The sequence below is a fragment of the Pteropus vampyrus genome, unplaced genomic scaffold, assembly GCF_000151845.1.
Source record: "Pteropus vampyrus isolate Shadow unplaced genomic scaffold, Pvam_2.0 Scaffold271, whole genome shotgun sequence".
Taxonomy (NCBI): Eukaryota; Metazoa; Chordata; class Mammalia; order Chiroptera; family Pteropodidae; genus Pteropus; species Pteropus vampyrus.
The window spans coordinates 1,535,671-1,555,367 of record NW_011889052.1 but is presented as its reverse complement, the minus strand read 5'-3'; the positions used below and the strand labels follow the sequence as shown (position 1 = coordinate 1,555,367).

The window sequence follows — 19,697 nt, the reverse complement described above, 5'->3', positions numbered from 1 at the left end:
CAGAAGGGTGCCATTAGGCTTACGCACCATCGGGCCGGTTCTAAGACAAATTACATAAAGCTCCCGGCACCCGTGCTCAGTAACTCATCGTGCGAGCACTTCTGGGGAGGAGCATCTCACTTAAATGTGGCAGGTCGCTGAGGCTGGAACAGCAATCCAAGGAAATGAGGTCAGCATATTCGGCTCTGAAACACTCCAAGCACCAGCTGAGCCCCACTAAGTCTTCTGCCATCTGTCCCTGCCACGGGCCACTCAGATTAAGCACAAGCTGAGTCAGCAGAAAGCCTGCCTGTGCAGGAGGGAGGCCAAAGCAGCACAAAAGCTGGTCTAAGTCCTGGTCAGTCTGCCCGAACTTCTGCTTCTAGATGAGGGCAAGGAAGCAGCCTCTACAGCTCGCTTGCTCACACTTCAGCGATGCCAGCACCCCCAGGAAACACTGCAGAGGCCAACCTGATGCTGTACCATGAAATGAACTTTGTTTAATGATGTCATGGTCACAGCTGTGATTTTGAGTGCATCAATTCAGCGCGTGACTGGCACAGGGTAGGGCCCTGGGTGCTGAGTCATCCAGGGCTCAAGGGGCTGCAGGCCGTGCTTTTCCATGGGAAATTTTCGAATAAGAATTGGTAGGCCTGGGCTTGCATTACAGCCTTGCTATTATTAAGTGTGGCTATCAACCACCTCCGCCTTAGGACCATTAAAGCCTGGGAGGCAGTCAATAAAACCTGATTTTCTTTTTCTAATTAGTTCTCCTAACTTTCCCAGGCATTTCAGCATTTTATTAAAATAAAGACACCAATGCATACTATAATAAACTGCTGCTAACTCTGCCAAGTCTGGGCAAGGGTCTGCAGCTTCCAGCAAGGGCCTCGGGGCCCTGGGTGTTCTTGCTCTCAGATGGCAAGGCCCTGGCAGCACTGAGGAGGGCAGATCCATGACAGGTAAGATACAGTCCTTACGTCTTTAGTGTGAGCACTAATGTAGTTGGCTGTTTCAGAGTCGTCTGCACACTTCGTGAGCCATTTCCGGATTGTGGCGCAGTCTGTGGGGGCGTGATACATCTGACGACACTTGAAACTTAAAACCAGAAAAGAAAAACATTCAAATGATCATTAGGCCAGGGTGCCATGCTTTTAATTTTCCTTCTATCCAAACCAGCAGATCCTGAATTAGAGCTTTTCAGAGGGACAGTCACCTATCAAGGCCTCTGAGACCTTTTACTTACCCATGATTATACTGAAAGCTGTGTGCACTTCTCTTCAATCTAAGCCCTTCTAAGACATATTCTTGACAAACCCAAATGAAACGTTTCTGCTGTAAACATCTTGTGTGATGTCAATCCCTCCTGAAAGGATGTCAGATTCAGAATGCAGCCTCCCAGCAGGCATGGTGAGGTGCTCTGAGAAGGAGACCTCAGCTCAGACCCGAGGCAGGACCGAGATCCACTTCTGGGAACCTTGGCTTATCTCCCAGACACATGTGCACACAGGAGGCACAAATGCCAGAACTCGTGTCATCTGTAGAGGCATGACACATCTGACAATGCCTGAAACTTAAAATCAGAAAAGCAAACACTCTGACTGACACTCATTGGGCTTGACTCCCATGATTTTAATGTCCGTTTTGCCCAAGCCAATACAACTTCACGGGCAGTAAAGGCTTCAGGCAGGCAGCCTAACATGAGCCCCAGGGAAAGAAGTTCATCATGTGGGACACAAAGAATGGAGAGCAACTACATTAGCTCTTAACCTTCTGACGAGCCAGACACCCTCAACGCTGACTTGAAAGGCAGGCACATGTGCACATCGGCCACATTTTCCATGCAGTTTCTCGGAGGCCCCCCACCATGAATCTTCAAGGGAGAAGTGATCAGGGGTACAGGCCTGGACCTAAATTATGACTCTTGTCATTTCCTTGCACCTTAATTTCCTCACCTATAATGTAAGGGTAACAACGGTACCAATCGTACACAGTTGTGAAAACAAAGGTACAATAATCAGGGTAGTGCCTTTCCCCTGGTTAAGCTTCATTACACTTCGGCTAGTCCCATCACATTTACTGAATGACTGAATGGGAGCCTTGGCTCATCTCCCAGACAGATGTGCACACAGGAGGCACAAATGCCAGAAATTGTGCCATCTGCAGCGGCATGACACATCTGACAATGCTTGAAACTTAAAATCGGAAAGAAAACACTCCAACACTCATTGGGCTTGACTCCCATGATTTTAATTTCCCCAAGCAGATGTAAGCTACATTATAAATTACAGTGTTATAAAGTTAGCCAAGAAAGGACAAGATAGAGAAAAATTAAAACATCAGAGACTGCAGCTTTCAAAAATTAATATGTAAATGATCTGTGCAAGTAGGTACACACACAATCTCTGGGCCACGAGTCGGCAGCATAAACCATACCACATTCTCCATGAATCTGTGCCACTTTCTTGTCTCCAGACTGAGCATTATCGAACATCACATGAAACATGAGATGCTAGGTACAAACTCTGCCCACCTGGAGCAGAGCTGCTCTGCTGGTTCGAAAACCCTGTCTCTCACAGCCCCACCCTCACACAGAGCAACGGCAGTGGTGCTTTGAAGGGGGCGGCGGCACCAGCCCAGGTCTGCTCAGCACCCACACTCACTCTTACCAGAAGACCTCGTTGCACCGATTGCACTGTACTCGGCGAGCTCTGGGCTCCTGTACCTGGATAACCATGGGACAGTCTGCACCGGGGCACAGCTGGAGCTGGTAATGACTCTGTGAACACACCAAGGGGAAACAATGAGGCCATCCGCTAGTCGCTGCCTCTAAATCAGCCCTCCCGGAGTGCTCAAATGCCTGCTCTTCCAGCCGATGACTTACATCAAGGGGCTATCGGAACTCAGGCCAAACGTTGTGAAGACCAGACATCAGACAGATATTGATGAAGACCTTTGACTGTTTAGTTAAACTAGGCAGCAACTCACTAGAATGATCTAAGGTTAGATTACAACATGGAATACAGAATTGCATCTGTGAGATGAAAGTGCAAAGGGCCTAGGGCTGGAAACGAACACAGCCCAATGAACTGTACATAAGATCCTGAGAGGCTCAATGACCCTCAGCCATCTACCAAAAGCAGCAAACAGCACAAGACACAAGGCATTCTGCAGCATGTGCATAGGAAGACCCACACTATTAATCAATTCAGTAAGCTCAGACATAAAAAAGATGAAAACTATGTAGCCTGGAATCACAGGAAGCCTGAAAAGGTAGCCCAGTAAAGGGGCAGGACTCCAAAATTGATCACGCTGGAATCCTGGACAATTTTCAAACTGCACAAGAAGCGAGGCCTTTTCTCTTTGCTGAATCATGGTGAACAGAATGGAACAGCACCTCCTGAGACTTGCCTGACTTGTGTTCATCCCCTGGCATATGACAGCCTGTTTAAGCAACTGTGTATAAGGTGGAGATGACTCACCACCCTACAAGAGAAAACCAAGGCTCGAAGAGGTAAAATAGTGGGGCAAAGGCTATACAGCAAGGAAGCAATAGACCTCCTGGAATTCACACGATTGTCTTTCTGACTCCAGGGCCTATATTCTACATTACCATTTTAGTGGTTTCATACATTTTTTTAAAACACGGAACTCTTTCTTCAAATGCCAGCACCCAATGGCAGCCCTAGGCTACACAGCAATTACAGGATAGAGGGCACGGCAACAGGAGCCAGTCATACCTCCACATAGTCCCTGAAGAGGTAGCGCCTGTATTTGTCTCTCAGTTCTTCGTTGGGCAACAGTGGAAACACAAAGTCCTCTGGTGTTCGAAGTGGGCAGTCCTGAGCCATGCAAGAGACTCCTGTTGAATAAAGAGAACCTGATGGACAACTGTATTGCAGAAGACAAGACTGGTTATATCTGCCCAGTGAGTTTAACTGACAAATTCAGATTCCACGGAGGAAACCCTTAAAGCAACAGAATTTATTCAAAGAAGAGAGAAATTAATATAGCTACACAGTGATGCAACTAAAATATTCTCCCAAGTTATATATATACATTATAAATAGCACCACTAGAAAATATAATTTTTTAAATCTTATAGGGTTCTTGACTAACAATTTAGTTTTGGGACATTTAATATTATGTGTAGTGATCACCAACACATGAGATTTTGCAGCTACAGTTACTGTGATGCTAACTGTTTCGATATCATCAAGTCATAATATAACAAATACTCCTGGTAACTGATCATCGAATGTGATTTTTTGCTGTTACGTAAATAGCAACAAACTCTCTAGGTGTTTCTGAATTATGGCTGCCACTTGGGGAATCAAGATAGGGTAGGCAGCTTAAAGGACAGTTCTCCCAAAAGTCCTCCCAAGAAATAGCCTGCACTCACACCAATATTTACACATATGCCTAAACAATAGCCTTAATTTTCTCATTTTGCTCAGGACTGGGGAAAACTTTGGCATTGTTCAGACTGATGTCTGAAAACCAATGGCTCTGACAATAAAAACCTCAATCAGGCTCAGAAGAAAGCACTCAGCTGATCTGAGTCCTGGAAAGGGCAGAGTCAGAAATAAATACTTCGAGCCAGACCTTTACAAATCCGCTGGCAGACTCACCCACGCCCACGCCGTCTTTGACGAGCACTGAGCAGTGCTGCTCCCAGCAGCTGCGGCAAAACTGGTGCTGACAGGCCAGAGAGAGCAGGTTTTCCTTCCGCACGAACTGCATACACACTGCGCAGTGGTGAGGGGGATGGGCTGTCGGGACCTGGGGAGAGGCAGAGCCATGTGAGTCAAAGAGCAGCCTTCGGTTCCTGGGAGGCCACGGGTGCCTCGTGTAGCTGGGTGCACGGGAGGTAGTCCTGACCCTGCAGTGAGTGAGAACTCAGCTGCAGCGTGCGGACTCTGGGAGACCCGAGTTCTGAGCAGAAAGCGTCTATCAGAAAGGCTTCCCGAAGAAGGTGGCATGTGAGCGGGGCTTGCAGCACCACCAGGACTCAGACAGGCAGAGAGAAGGCCAACGTGAGAACTTACAGCAGTGCATAATGTCGGGCTGAAAAGCTAGGGTTTCCGAATTGCCAAGGTCTTCGGGGGTCACTCAGTCCAACTGCTTTTGGAGCCTTAGTTTCTTTTGTCAACTGCCTCCCACTCACCACAGCACAGAGCTGCCCCTCAATATGTACTACAAGTCATAAAGGTTCTTACAGGCTGAGTGTGTAAAGCTTCTAACAGCCCACGCTGAAGTGTGACTTAGCAAAGACAGTGTCTTCCCATATCCGTTATGTCTAAGATACAAAACATTACAGCTTTTACCAAGTTACAACTCTTCCTTCACACACCGAAGAGATGTTACATACAATTAATTTAGAGGGTTGAGGAAGGCTCCTACTAGGGAAGAAACTCCTCCAAGATGTGGGCAAATAACTATAAAGCTGGCACTGCAGGATCCCTGCCATGCTACACAAGGTGACAAAGACAACCTGGGATCCTGGTCAAAACCACGACCAATGGAGAAAGTCTACCACGAGTCTACATTAGGTGCTTGTTAGTTCACTGGAAATACAAAAACAATCTGAAGAAAAGAATCGTATTCCCATGTTTATCCGGTATGCTCCTGGAAATTTTCTTGTTAAGAGGCTGCAGAAGTTCTGTGGTGATCTGAGCCCAATTCTCCCTCCTGGGAGCTCTTTCGACACAGCCCTCATTCACTTAACAAATATTTGTTGAACTCCTAGACACACGAGAAATTGTTAGGCATTGTAAAATATGGTTCCTATCCTGAAAGCACTTACAGTCTGAGGGGAGAACTGAAGAGATAAGTGAAACACTACAACATACATGTAAAGGTTTAAAAATATAACTAGAGGAGTTTGGAGGGGAGTGATCACAGAAGACAGGCTTTGTGAGAGACAGGGTGCATCTGAGTCTTTAAAAGTGAGTTCCATTCCCACAAGCAAAGATGAGGCCAGAGAAGACCCAAGCAGAGTCCAAGAGGCATGCGGTGAGCATGGGGACACCAAGGGACTCAGCAGAACGGAGTGCAGGCTGTGTGTAAGCGCAAAGACGAAGCTGAGGCTGCAGAGGGCCCCACGACTGGCAATGATTTATTCCTCATTTTGAGGAAACTTTTCAAAATATAATGAAAATGAAAGATTTAAGCCTCTATTGGAACAAATACCTTAGGCATGTTGCACTATGAACAAACCAAGATGGCTCTCACTAGCACTGTACGACACAGCAAGAGCCATATGCATTAGGAGAAGCCTCACACAAGGAGACACTCACATGTTTTGATGGATTGGGCTGAACTCGAGCCTCAACAAGCAGCTGAGCAGAATTAGACTTGTATCTACAAAACAAAAAGCAGAAATAAAGGGAATCAGGAACTGAAGACAAACATTTTTACCTCCTAAGAAAAAAAGAAGAGACCAACATGTGATGTGGTCACACGAAAGTGTCTTTGTTTCTAATTACCTTGTCACAGAACCAAACTTCCTTTTACCTTAGTACTAATACTTGTTTTCTCTTTTCAAATTTTCAGCTCTTAATTGGTATGAGAATAATAACCTTGACTTGAAAGCACTGAACTGTAAAAAAATACTTATGAGGGACCACTTCTGCTTTAAATCTCTTTCTGAAAATATAGGCAAATATTTCTAAGGCTTCAAAATAGGAAAGGACATTTTAAGATACAGAAAATGCAAAGCATAAAGGAAAACTGACAATTATGCTATGGTTAAAAACTTCAGTTCATCAGGAGACACCATAAAGTAAAAAGCCAAGCTATAAACTAGAAGATAATTCAATACATATACTGGCAAAGAACTGCTATTCAGAATTAAAAAAAAAAAAAAAAAAAAAATCCTAAAAGTCCGCTTGAAAAGACAAAATAACAATTAAAATAGGCAAACAAGAGAACAAGCATTTCATAGAAGACAAAGCAGAAAGGGGCATTAAACATATGAAAAGATGCTCAATCTTCTTAATAATTAGGAACATTGAGATTAAAAACAATTAGATGTCATTTACACCCACCAGATTGTAAAACTAAGTGTGACAGTACTAGGAACACTCATATACACTGGTGGGTATGTAGCATGGTACAATCACTCTGGAAGACATTTTGGCATTATCTAGTAGAGCTTTAGAAACAAATACCCTACAGTCCATTACTCACTCTCTATACTCAGTCCTACAAAACTTACACGACACTAGGATTCATCTACAGTTCTCAGAGCTGCATTATTTGTAACAGCAAAAAATCCTTCACAAATGGTTTTTTGAGGATGAATAAGATGTCATAAAATGCAACCTTGTTAGTGATTTTAAAAATTGAAAACATATAGCATGATATGTCTGTAAAGTTCTAAAAAAAAAAAAAAAACCCTAAAACTACAAGATATATAACTTAAGAAGAAATAAGAGAATGATCAATCCCGAATTCAAGTTACTGGTTGCTTTAGAGGGTGTGGCCAGGCAGGAATCACTGCCACAGGGTCCCCCCGCCACTCCTTATAGGTGAGAGTTTCTTTTTTGGGTGGACACTTAAGTGTTTGCTTTATTATTCTTTAAAATCTACACACATCACACATGCATGCACACAGACACACATTTTTTAATAGAAATATTCCATAATAAAAATTTAATTCCTTCTAGAATGAGATATGGCATAAATACATTTAAAAATAAAAACAATCATTATGTGGCAATAAAGGTGCCACAAAAGGCCCAGGAAAATGCATTACCAAGATACCAGGAACCTGAGCAGGGAAGAATTACGTTTCATATATGTAATATACTTACTCTACCTAGTCAGAAACGCCTCCTCCAACTATTTTAACTCCTACTTCTCAAACTAGTATTCTTAATATCGTTAACCACTCAAATTTTCTCTGTTTCCAAATTATGCTAAAGAGTGTGGACAGTGAGAGATACCCAACCTCCCTCCGGAACCCACGTGGCTGCAGAGTCTGGGGTCACAGTAATGTGGTGCAGACAGTGGAAGTTCATCTGCAAGTCTATCCAAATAAATTCAGCTCTTGCGTATAGACAGTAAAGTGCACTTAGTGAATCAGGAACATGTTTGCTCTTTTCCGAATGAGACGAGGCACTCCAGCTGGTATGGCCGCCCCGGCTGTGTTTAGCCTGGAGAAGGAGAGGCATGACCTTCCTCTGCACATTCATGGAATCACACTGTAGAGATGGACTCACTGGAGCATGAAAAGGCAGGATGGAGACCAGTGCTTCTCACCAGGAGAAATTTCGCACTCTAGGGGTTATCTGGCAGTGTCTGGAGGCATTTCTGATTTTAAGGACTTGAAGGTACGACTGACCTATAGTAGGTAGAACCTAGGGATTCTGCCAAACCTCCTACAATTCTCAGGACAGTCCCCACACAACAGTTATGTAGCCCAAAATGTCAATAGTGCTGAGGATGAGAAAGCACACGCCTGTGTGGCGGCGGGGGTACAGGGAATGTCTCCAGAGGACCAGGGGGAGAAACCCCTCCTCCTGCCAACTTCCAAGATATCTTGGGACTCCCAAGTCTGTGTCTCAAGAGCTCTGGTTCTGGAGGTGGGTGGAAAACTGGCCAACCTTTTCTGAAGATAATATGTGCTATATTATGATGCATTCCTCTTGACGTATCCAAAAGAAATAAGTAAAGATGTTGGCAAGTGTTGTCTAGAAGGGCACCGATTACAAATTAACAAGGGCATAAAAAATTTGAACTTCACTGTTCAACAGCAGAGGTTTGGGAAAATGTATGCAACATCTATATGATGAAATACTGTGCTTGCAATAAAACTGGAGTAGAAATATGTAAAAAGTATATGGGGAATGTTCACCCTAAACAGAAAAAAGGATATACAATGTGACCCAATGTTTTAAAAATATAGTATGTACACTCTGAGGATAGATTCTGAAACATAAACAATAATTGCCACTGGGTGGGCGGGCAGAGAGAGGAGCCACGGCTGATGCCATCTCCTCTGCAAACACCTTACCTGTCCAATATCTCTGCAACTTGCCAGTGGAAATTAACTAATATAAGTTTAGCAACTGAATGAGATACCTAGAAAGAAAGAAAAAAATCAAATTATAACTAGTTTCTTTCAGAGCCCTCTACATTTTGAGAAATGTTTATATTCATAGCTACAGCAGGCCCAGGCTTGATATCCAAATTCTTCCTCTTGGTTCTCTGCTTTGTCTTTTAAGTTCACTCTTATAATCTTATTTCCTGAATCACTTCAATTTTTTTCTTTGTTTTCATTAATGACTCTTCCAAAAAATTAATTTGAATTGAAACTTAAGCAAAACCACCCCATGCACAGTAAATAATGTTCCAGCATCCAATTTAAGCAGCTATAAGAGCTATGGGCTCCCTAATGTGATATAGTCCTCACACGCTGCTGTAGGAGGCCACGCACAGGAAGTGTACTTTTTGTTAGGCCCGCTACTTGCAGAAAATCCCCAGGCTTGGAATTCTTGTATAAATTCAGCAAAACAAAGGAGAACAAACAAAAAAACACCCGCTTAAAATCTCTGAATTCCCAGCAACCAGGGAGCCCTAATTGCGAGGATAATTTAAAAGTCTGCAGGCAGCCGTTCTGGCTCCTATACTCTTTTAAAGCACATTGGTTACGGCTACCGAGAGCCTCAGAAGGTGCTCCGAGCTAACAATTCTACTTCTGTAAAATTTTCCGAGGAAATGATAGAGGATATGTGTACCACAGTGTTTTACAAGAGTAAAAAATTAGAAATAAGCTCAACAAAAAGGAACTAGATAAATAATGCATGAGATTTGTGCAGGGTCTACTATGTAGTCACTGACAAGAATGTTGCAGTATTGATATAGAAAGAAGTTCACTTTTTAATCTCAGGTTAAAGAAGCCAGTAAGTAGTAAGATGTACATGTTATGGCCAATATCTTGTTAAAAGAGGAAGTAAGCTAGTTACAAAACAGACCACCCTGGGAGTTAAGACCCGGATGGGGCCAGAAGATTGAGATGTGCGTGGACGCCTAACCAGGCTTCCCAAGGAGCACTGCTGCTGCACGAGGGTGCTACTGTATCTGCTACTGTATCGAGGAGAAAGGAGGAGCACACTTCATGCCAGGAAGCAAAAGAACACACAGAACTTTGGTATTCTGCTCACTGCACTGAGTCTTTCAAAGAGGAACCACCAAGGATGAGTACGGTAGTGCAAGCCTGGTCCACAGATAAGAACTGCAGGGGGGAAGACACGCAGTAAACCAACGTGTGATCCCTGCTCCTTGTGCTTACGTCGCTTCTGCAAGGAGGCAGATGCAGCCTTACAAGAAAGTGGCATGCACAGTCAGTGTCAAAGGTGTGCAGTGAGTGGCTGCCTTCCTGTCCTAAAGCCCAGGAACATATGGAGAAAACCAAGGACTCAAGACAGCTTGCTTCACTGCGGGTGGTGGGTATGGAGGGGCAGCACTTCCTTTCCATGCAAGGCAAGAGGCATCTGACTCATGCATCTTGCTACAGTGTTGTTTTTTGTTGAGGCCCATGGAGACTTTAGGCCTAGAACTCCTCAATTATAGCTAACATTTCTTTTAATTGTTAGAACTATTCGAAACACAACTATCCATCCACAACAGACCACTATCACAAAACGACCCCAGAGACAAAATATTTGTTTTAAACTTTAACTGCCTGAATGTAGCTTTTAGCTACAAATACATTTTTAAAACCTGATAGTGATACTGTTTAAGAATGAGCTTTTCCACCATCTCTTACCCAAATGGGGCCCAGTGAGCCCTGCACCCACTGCCTTCCGTCTGAACTTCTACATGTCTCGCCAGGTCCTATCGAAGGCAGTGAGTCACGCAAAAAACCCACAGGATTCCTGGCCACCTCCCCAGGTCACTGTAGATGGCTCAGGTGAAGCCTCTAAGCTCAGAGCAGGGAGCCAGGTTGCCTCTCACAGACCTGCAGTACCTGGGACGGGACTGGCCACTAAATACATGCTGGTCACTAAATTACATCACATCTTTAATCTGTGTATTTTCAGAATAGAATCTGACCTTCCCAAAGAAACAATTTGAACACTATACCTGGTCTGATCACTTGATCTCAACAGCACTAACAGTAGCAACAAAGCCTCAGCATTTGCACACCAGGTGCAGCCCACCTATGGAAAACAACACGGCCCTGTGTTGAAAGTTTTATAGATGACTAGAAGTCCACTAATGACAAAACCAGAATATCCCAGGGGAGTTGAGTTTTGGTGAGAACAAATGTGAAGAGAGGATGCACCTAACAGTTTATAAAATTGGCTGTTGAGTGATGTGAATCTATTCTTTTGGTACTAACAGTCAAGAAATACCAACATAAACAAGGTAGTAGGCACACATACGTCAGCTGTATGCACCTCCCACTAGCCTTCTGCAGGAGGCGCTACTGCTGTCCACACACCACAGATGGGGGTGTGGGAATAGCCTATGCCACGCCCACTGTAGAGCATAGAAACATGAAGGAGTTCTGAGACCATTAATTTAGGCAAATGCAGTGTGACTGCATCTCACCCAGTAATGGACACCGAGGAAGATCTGCAGGGAAGTCAGGCTCCAAAAGGCTCTCAGCAAAAGCACAGGGTGGAGGAAGAGTACTTAGAACACTTTACGCTAAAAAGGTAGTCTCAGCAGGAAAGCCACCCCCTTCCTGATCTGGGTCACAAGAGAAAACTGGCTGCACACCCCCTCCCACTCCCCCCAGCAGTCCCAGAGGAAGCGACCTCTGGTGATTTCGGGGCAGAAAGCAGGGTGGGGGAGTGGCCACTACTTAAGCCACCTTCAGCAGGCAGGCCAGGATAAACACTGGATGATATTTATACATTAAAGATAAAAACTTGTCTTTCTCAGAGTGCAAACAGCTGAGCTCTCTCAGGAACAAAGTTCCTGAGTATTCACACCATTACTGCAATGCTTAACGAGCTCAGCAATCCATTCTCCATTTACAAGAGTCGACACTTCCCAACTGGTGAAAGCCTTCCACTCTCCTGTATGTGTTCAACTGTGGAGAAAAGAACCTTTCCGCAGAATCAAAACGAACTCTTGCTGATCTGTTTTGATCCAGAAATTAATAACCTGTTATAGCCAGGATTATGTACAGTTCACTCTTAGACAACACAGGTTTGAATTGCATGGGTTCTCTTACATGCGGGGGTTTTCCAAATGACCTGTCCAGTTCAAACCTGTGCTGTTCAAGGGTCAATTCCGAGGCTGGGAACCCAAACGTGCAGAGTGCCGAGTGCAATTACACTCGGGTTTCTGACTGTGCGGAGCTCCGTGCCCCTAACCTCCGCATTGTTCAAGGGTCAACTGTATCATCCAGAAGGACTTACAATGAAAAAGTCAAACCTTTTCCCAAAGGAAAATGGGTCTAGTGTGGTATTACACCACTGAAAGCCAAAACAGACTAATGACTTAGGAAGGAACACATGTGGCCACGTCATGTTCAAGTTAAATCTGTAGTTCTATTAGATCAACGTGTAATAAGATTACAAGTTTTATTTATTTGAGTCCTTTTTCTACTTCTGGAACACTAATTGAGGAAAAGACTAGAAACTAAGAACCAAAAAGTTTCTTCTGTAAAAATTTGCAGTCTCAAGGTAATTACAGATTAATCTGAGCCTTTACTCAAAGAAACAGAATCACAAAGTCCACCACTTTCTCCATCTCAGGGGCCAAAGAGAAATGGGTCACTTTTTCAGCATGCCTGTGACTCTCACCCTCATCTGCATTGCAAACTCCAAGCTGGTGGGACCTGTCTTCTTCGACAGCCACTCTGGACTTTCACAACACCATGAGTCAGGGACAGTTAAAGTGAATTTGAACAAAGACTCTCAATAGCAAAGATGAGCTGTTTTCCTATCTCCCTCCACCCCCCAAAAAATCACGTTAAACTACATCTTAATCCCATTCTCAAGAGTCACACTTGATAATTTATATATAATACTTTAGAAAGTTTAATGCATGCGCCAAAAGCAGAAACCCAAAATCCATAGATTTGATTTTTAATTCAATTTGGTTCACAATTTGACAAGATGTTGATTCAATGCTGAATTTCAATCTATTTGGAATTGCTGACAGTGGACATCCCAAGGTATTCTTTATACATATACACTAGGCAATATAAACTCCCTTTGCTAAATTCAACAAACATTTCTTACGTCTTATCTTGTTGAAAGAATCTGACATTTACATTCCCTCTGCCTTAATAGTGCTTTTGGTCTCTGTGATGACTTTCTTGCAGCACCTGTTCAGGTACAGGCATATCCTGTTTTATGGTGCTATGCAGACATTGAGTTTTTCAGAAACTGAAGGTCTGTGGCAACCCTATGTCAAGCAAGTCTATCGGTGCCATTTTTCAGATGATGGTTAACATTTTTTAGCAATAAAGTATTTTTTAATTAAGGTATGCACGTACAGTTTTTAAAAGACATAATGCTATTGCATGCTTAATACAGTATAAATGTAACTTTTATATACACTGGGAAAACAAAAAAGTTGTGACTCACTGTACTGCAATACTCGTTTTGCTGCGGTATCTGAAACCAAACCCGCAGTATCTCCAAGGAATGCCTGTACTCTAAATGTGTTCTTCCTTCTGTTTGCCCACCTGGCACTTGGGGCATCACTCTCACACCTTCCAAGCTAGAACCCTTGGCCTTTTGTCTCACTCTACATCTCACTCTTCCCTACCATTCCAATCTCCCCCACCATCACCACTCCACTGCCCAATCTCAGTCCTGCCTCTACTAAGCACTCACATCAGAAGAGACTCACTTATCACCTACCTGGACAATAGAAAGGCATCTTAGGTTTACGTGCCTGTATACTGTCTGTACCCCTCCACTCCATAATCCTCAGGATGAGCTTTCCAAAGCCCTGATATAATAGTACAGTAACAGCTAATTTTTACAGAGCACTTACATCTTGCCAGGATCAGTTCCCATCCTGTTAAAAACCTATCACTGCTCTCCAGCACCAATAAGACAAACCTTAAAGCCCTTAGTAAAAGAGTCAAAAGATCTACCACTGAACCACCGCTCCCAAGAGTCCAGCAATACACCTAGTGATTCCAACATCCCCATGTACTTCCCTAACTGTTCTCTACCAAGAATGCCCTTTTTTGTAGCAAATATTTGGAGATTAAAGAACATACTTCTGTATAAAACCTGTGTGTCAAAGAAGAAATCACAAGAGAAATTAGAAAATGTTCTGAAGTAAATGATAATGAAAATACCACATAATAAGTGTTAGATGCAGCTAACATAATGCCTAGAGGAAAATTTACAACTGTAAATGTTTATACTGGAAAAGAAAGGTCCAAAACTCAATGACATAAGGGCCCACCTTAAGAAGCTAGAAAAAGACAACTAAAAGCCAGTCAAAGAAAAATAATAAAGATAAAAACATAAATAAAATCCAAACCTAATAATAGTGAAAAATAACAAAGTCCAAAAGTTGATTCTTTAAAAAGATCAACAAAGTTGATAAAAAAAAAAAACTTTAGCTAGAGCAATTAAGAAAAAAAGAGAATACAAGTTACCAATAACAGTGGTGTGAAAGAGACACTAGCCCTACAAATCTTCTAGATGTTAAAAGGAAAATAAGGTAATATTATGAATAATCTAATTCTAATAAATTTGATATCTTAGATCAGAGGTCCCTAACCCCCAGGCCACGGACTGTTAGGAACCAGGCCACTCAGCAGGAGGTGAGCTGTGGACCAGCGAGAGAAGCTTCATCTGTATCTGCAGCCGCTCCCCAAGCGCTAGCATCACTGCCTCAGCTCCACCTCAGATCATCAGGCATTAGATTCTTTTTGTTTTTTAAATAAATTTATTTATTTAAATTAGTTTCAAGTATATAGTACAGGCATTAGATTCTTATAGGAGCACCAGTCTCTAGTGCCAAAAAGACTGGAGACCACTGTCTTAGATGACATGACAAGCTCTTTGAAAAATACTTACCAAAACTGACACAAAATTAAAAGGAAAAACTGAACAGCTTTGTATCAAAGACATTCTTACAAATGTCTCTGTAAGACATTCATGATCAAAGCTTTTCTTACAAAATTTCAAACCCAGAATTTTTTACTGGTGAATTCTATCAACACTAATCTTACAAAAACACTTTTGGAAACTATATGAGGAAGGTATACTTCTTCCAAAGTCATTTTATGAGGCTAACATAACCCTGACACAAAAACCTGACTAAAATATAACAAAAAGAAAAAAATATTATAGACCAATATCTCTTGTGAACATAGACACAAAAACCAATCCAGACATTTTAGTAAGTTAAATCTAGCAATATAGAGAGAGGACAATGTATCATAATCAAGTGAGGTTTATCGTAGGTCTTGTATAGCAGGAATGGAAGGTTCATGTAACACTGAAAACGCTAAAAGTAATTCACCAAACTAACAAAATAAAGGAAGAAAAAACAATTATCATTTCAGTAGATGTAGAAAACCAACTTGACAAAATTCAATATTTATTCACGATAAAAATTCTCACCAAATCAGGAATAAAGTGAACTGCCTGAATCTAACATAGGTCAGCAATGAAAAATATTATACTCAATGATGAAACAGTTCATGCAAAGATCAAAAAATGGCATGGATGACTACTCTCACCACCTATTTAACATTATTTTGGAGGCCCTAGCCAGGGCAATAAGGCAAGGAAAAAGAAAAAAAAAAAAGACAAAAGACAAAAGATTAGAAAAGAAAAAACAAATCGGTCTCTATTCCTAGATAAAATGACTGTTTATGCAGAAAATTCTAAAAGAATCTACAAAACTACTTCTAAAACTAATTTAAAAATTTAGTAAGGTAACAAAATATAAGGTCAATATACAAAAATCAAATGTATTTCTATGCAGCAGCGAACAAATGAAAACTAAACTAAAATTTTAAACAGGTGAAATGTACTTTAATAATATATTTTATTTAACCCAAAAATATCTAAGTTATTTCAACATGTAATTGACAAAAAATTAATGAATTATTTTGCAACCTTTTTAAAATCTAAGTCTTCAAAGTTCATTGTATTATTTTAGAATTATCATACATACCAATAAAAACGGGCCACATTTCAAATGCCCAATGGCTAAAAGTGGTCATAGCTTCCATACTGGATAACACAGCTATAGACTGAACAGAGCAATCAAAAGTTAATCAAAATCAAAGCAGAGTTCCTAAAGTCTAGAAATATAAAAAACCCAGAATATCCAAACCAATCTTGAAAGAGAAGAGCAAAGGACTTATACCATCTAACGTCACGATTTGCTACAAAGCTACAATCATCGAGAAAGTGCGGTACTGGCTTAAAGACAGACATACAGATCAATGAAACGAGAGTCCAGAAACAAACTCATATTTATGGGTAATTTAAACAAAGGTGCCAAGGTAATTCAATGGAAGAAAAAGATAGTCTTTTCAACAAATGGTTCTGGAATAACAGAACATCATTATATGAAATAAGCAAACAAAACAGAACATAGATGCTTATTTCACACAACTCGAACTCAAAATAGTTCATAGATTTAAATATAAAACTGAAAACTATAAAACTCCTAGGAGAAAATCTCTGCAACCTTGGTTTAGGCAAAGATTTCTTAGATACGACAACACACACACAAACCTTAAAAGAGAAAACTGATGAACTGGACTTCATTAAAATTATTTTCACTCTTCAAAGACATTATTAAGAAAATGCCAGAGACAAGCCACAGACTGGGAGAAAATAACTGCAAATCGTTTATCTGATAAAGAAGTTAATTCAGAACAAATCACGCAACTCAATAGTAAGACAACCCAATTTTTAAAAATGGGCAAGATTTGGACACTTCACCAAAAAGAAGCAAATAAGAACAAGACCCAATATCATTAGTCACTAGGGAAATGAAAATTAACACAAGATACCACATATACTCACTAGAATGATTATAATCCAAAAGACTAACCATAGCAAGTGCTAGCAAGAATGTGGAGAAACTGGAACCCTTCTATAATGCTGATGGAAAGGAAAATAGCTGAGTCACCCTGGCAAACAGTTTGGCAATTTCTTAAACTTACTATCTGATCTAGCAATCCCACTCCTAGATATCTATCCAAGAGACATGGAAACACATGTCCATATAAAGCCCTGGACATGAATAGTCATAGCAGCGTATTTCCTAACAGCCAAAAACTGGAAACAACCCAATGTCCATCAACTAATGAATAAACAAAATGTGGTATATATCCATACAATGAAATAACATTATTCAGCAATAAAAAGAAAGGCATTACTGACATGATACAACATGGACGAACCTCAAAAACATTATGCTAAGTGAAAAGAAGCCAGACACAAAAGACTGCGTTATATAATTCCACTTATATGAAATTTCTAGAAAAGGCGAAACTACAGAGACAGAAAAATGATCAGTAGTTGTCTGGGGCTGGGAGTGAAGACTGACTACAAATGGACACAAGGGAACTCTTTGAGTGATGAACACGTTCTGTAACTCAAATTGTGGTCATGGCTGCATAGTTGTAGAAATTGACTAAAACTCATGTACTAGTACACTTTAAAAAGAGTGAATTTAATGAAGTGTAAATAATACTCCTATAAAGCTACGTAAAAATAAAATTGACTGATAGATATATGATCAGGCAAATGTAGTGAAAGGTTAGAAATTGTATAATCTAGATAACAGGTATATAGATGCCCACTGTACAATTCTTTAAACTTCTTTGTATGCTTTAAATTTTTCGTAAAAGAAGTCAAGGGGGAAAGCTGGTCAAATTTAATTCAATGACAATAACTTGCATAAATGAATATCACAGTAAACAAAGGATTGACCCTTATGCTACTACATGAAATAGTTCACTCTGACCTTTTACTTACTCTTCAAAAGAAAAAACTCAAGAGTTTTTTTCCATAGTTTTGACAGACTTGACTGATTACACAACACAAATTTTAACATAAATAGGTGAAACTTCCTCATGAGTCTGTAATGCTGACGACTTCACAACAGTTCCACAAGGCACAGCTCAGGCCTGCCTTCTTTCACCCCCTGGGCTACATCTGAGAAATCACATTGTGCGTGAGCCTTGGTCAGTGTAACGATAAGCCCCAAAGACAAGAAGTCCTCTCTCACTTTTCCTGGGAGATGGGGAAAGAAGTGTGACTGATCAAGGCGGGAAAGGGAAGGTCAGTAGTGGTATAAAGTTCATCAAAGGCTGAAGAGTGCCCTCGTCTCTGGGTGGTACAGAGAAAGCTTTCGGAGTCAATGATGGGGTCACAGCAAAGGCCAAGCGCAGCTCATCTTCCAAGTCCTTTTCCCCTCTTTCTCTGTGCCCTCAAACCTGACTCACAACGGGTCAGAAGCCTCTGGGGGAGCTTTCCCTCTAGCTTCAAAGAACCGTGGGACCACTTGTCATTTGCCCTAGACAATGCTCTGCATTACCTATCAAATCTGGCTTTGTTTTGCCATTGCATTTACAATCTCAACACCCTCAGATGTTTCTAGATCTTTATTCCGGGAAACACTTAGCTACATGCATGCCATGCCAAAAAGGACTTGCTGCTGGTCAACAGTATCTCTCAAAGGTGGCATGAAAAACACTTTATGTCATCTTCTACGGTCTTTGGGACAGACACTTAAAAGATATTTCCCTGACGCAGGCCCTCAAAAAATGTTCAGCAGTTACCACCTGTGCAGAGATACCTAAAGGAGACCACTGCTGGGGAGTCAAGTTCTCCTTTCCATTTTTTTTTTTTTTAAATAAAGAATGTAGTAAATGTGCCACCCAGTTCTATCCCTGTTTCCTAAGTAGGGCTTGAGAAGGTGGGGGTGGGGACCAGGAGAAATCCAGGATGTGGGCCAATGATGCTAAGTGTACATGAATGCTTTAGCCACTGTTACCAGCAAGCAGCTCCTGACGTGGTTAACAGCGCTCAAGTCCACCACCTCAGCATTTCATTAGATATTCCAGAGGCCCTTTCTTCTATGATCTAAGGGCTTCAGAGACTAGAGAAACGAAATAGTGTAAACACCGAACTGTCGGCTTGGAATGGACACCACTTTGGTAAAATAAAACTTCGGAATCTGTGTGGCTTCTGAGCCACTCATTACAGGGAGACAGTTGCAGGATTTCAGAAGCTTGTAAAAGGCAACTCAAATAGCAATTTGGCTACCAGTTTATACTTTAGCAATTCTGTAACTTGCTGCCCTGCTCTATGTTTCAACTTTATCCTGTGTTTTTTCTCCATTAGGTCCCTAAGCAGAAAGCAGGCTGCGGTAAAATAACTTTTCAAACCACAGGTCCCTGACTCCACCTGAAGTTTCTTAGTAAATAAGCCACAAATTTCTTTCCTGGTTTCCACCAAACCTTTACGTACCCACCCGCCCCCAAAATTTCAAGTCTCTATCAAAAATTTATATTAATCATTAGAACAAACATGTCTCGATCCCCTGACCATAAAGAACTTAAAATACCAGAGGGAGATCAATCCTGCTGCTGAGGGAAACGTAAGTACACACGACATTCTGGACCCTGTCTACTACACAGACAACATCTATCTTTGAAGAAAAATGTTTTAAGAATTTCAGGAAATTTAAGTTGTTACTTGACATCCCAGAGCACTTGGATAGTGTATGTTTATTACTCAAAATAATGC

At 41.5% G+C, this 19,697-nt stretch overlaps 1 protein-coding gene across 3 annotated transcripts in view; it reads right to left on the bottom strand.

Annotated features, from left to right (window-relative positions):
- The window catches only part of ARIH2 (ariadne RBR E3 ubiquitin protein ligase 2), a 43,599-nt gene that overhangs the window by 6,164 nt on the left and 17,738 nt on the right, over positions 1-19,697 (bottom strand). For all 3 annotated transcript variants that reach the window (XM_011375389.2, XM_011375387.2, XM_011375388.2), the window contains 6 exons: positions 8,999-9,066; positions 6,279-6,342; positions 4,611-4,761; positions 3,720-3,841; positions 2,649-2,758; positions 960-1,077 (listed from right to left, as the gene is read on the bottom strand). In XM_011375389.2, coding sequence (XP_011373691.1) covers positions 960-1,077; positions 2,649-2,758; positions 3,720-3,841; positions 4,611-4,761; positions 6,279-6,342; positions 8,999-9,066 — 633 coding nt within the window. The remainder of the gene's footprint in view (positions 1-959; positions 1,078-2,648; positions 2,759-3,719; positions 3,842-4,610; positions 4,762-6,278; positions 6,343-8,998; positions 9,067-19,697) is intronic.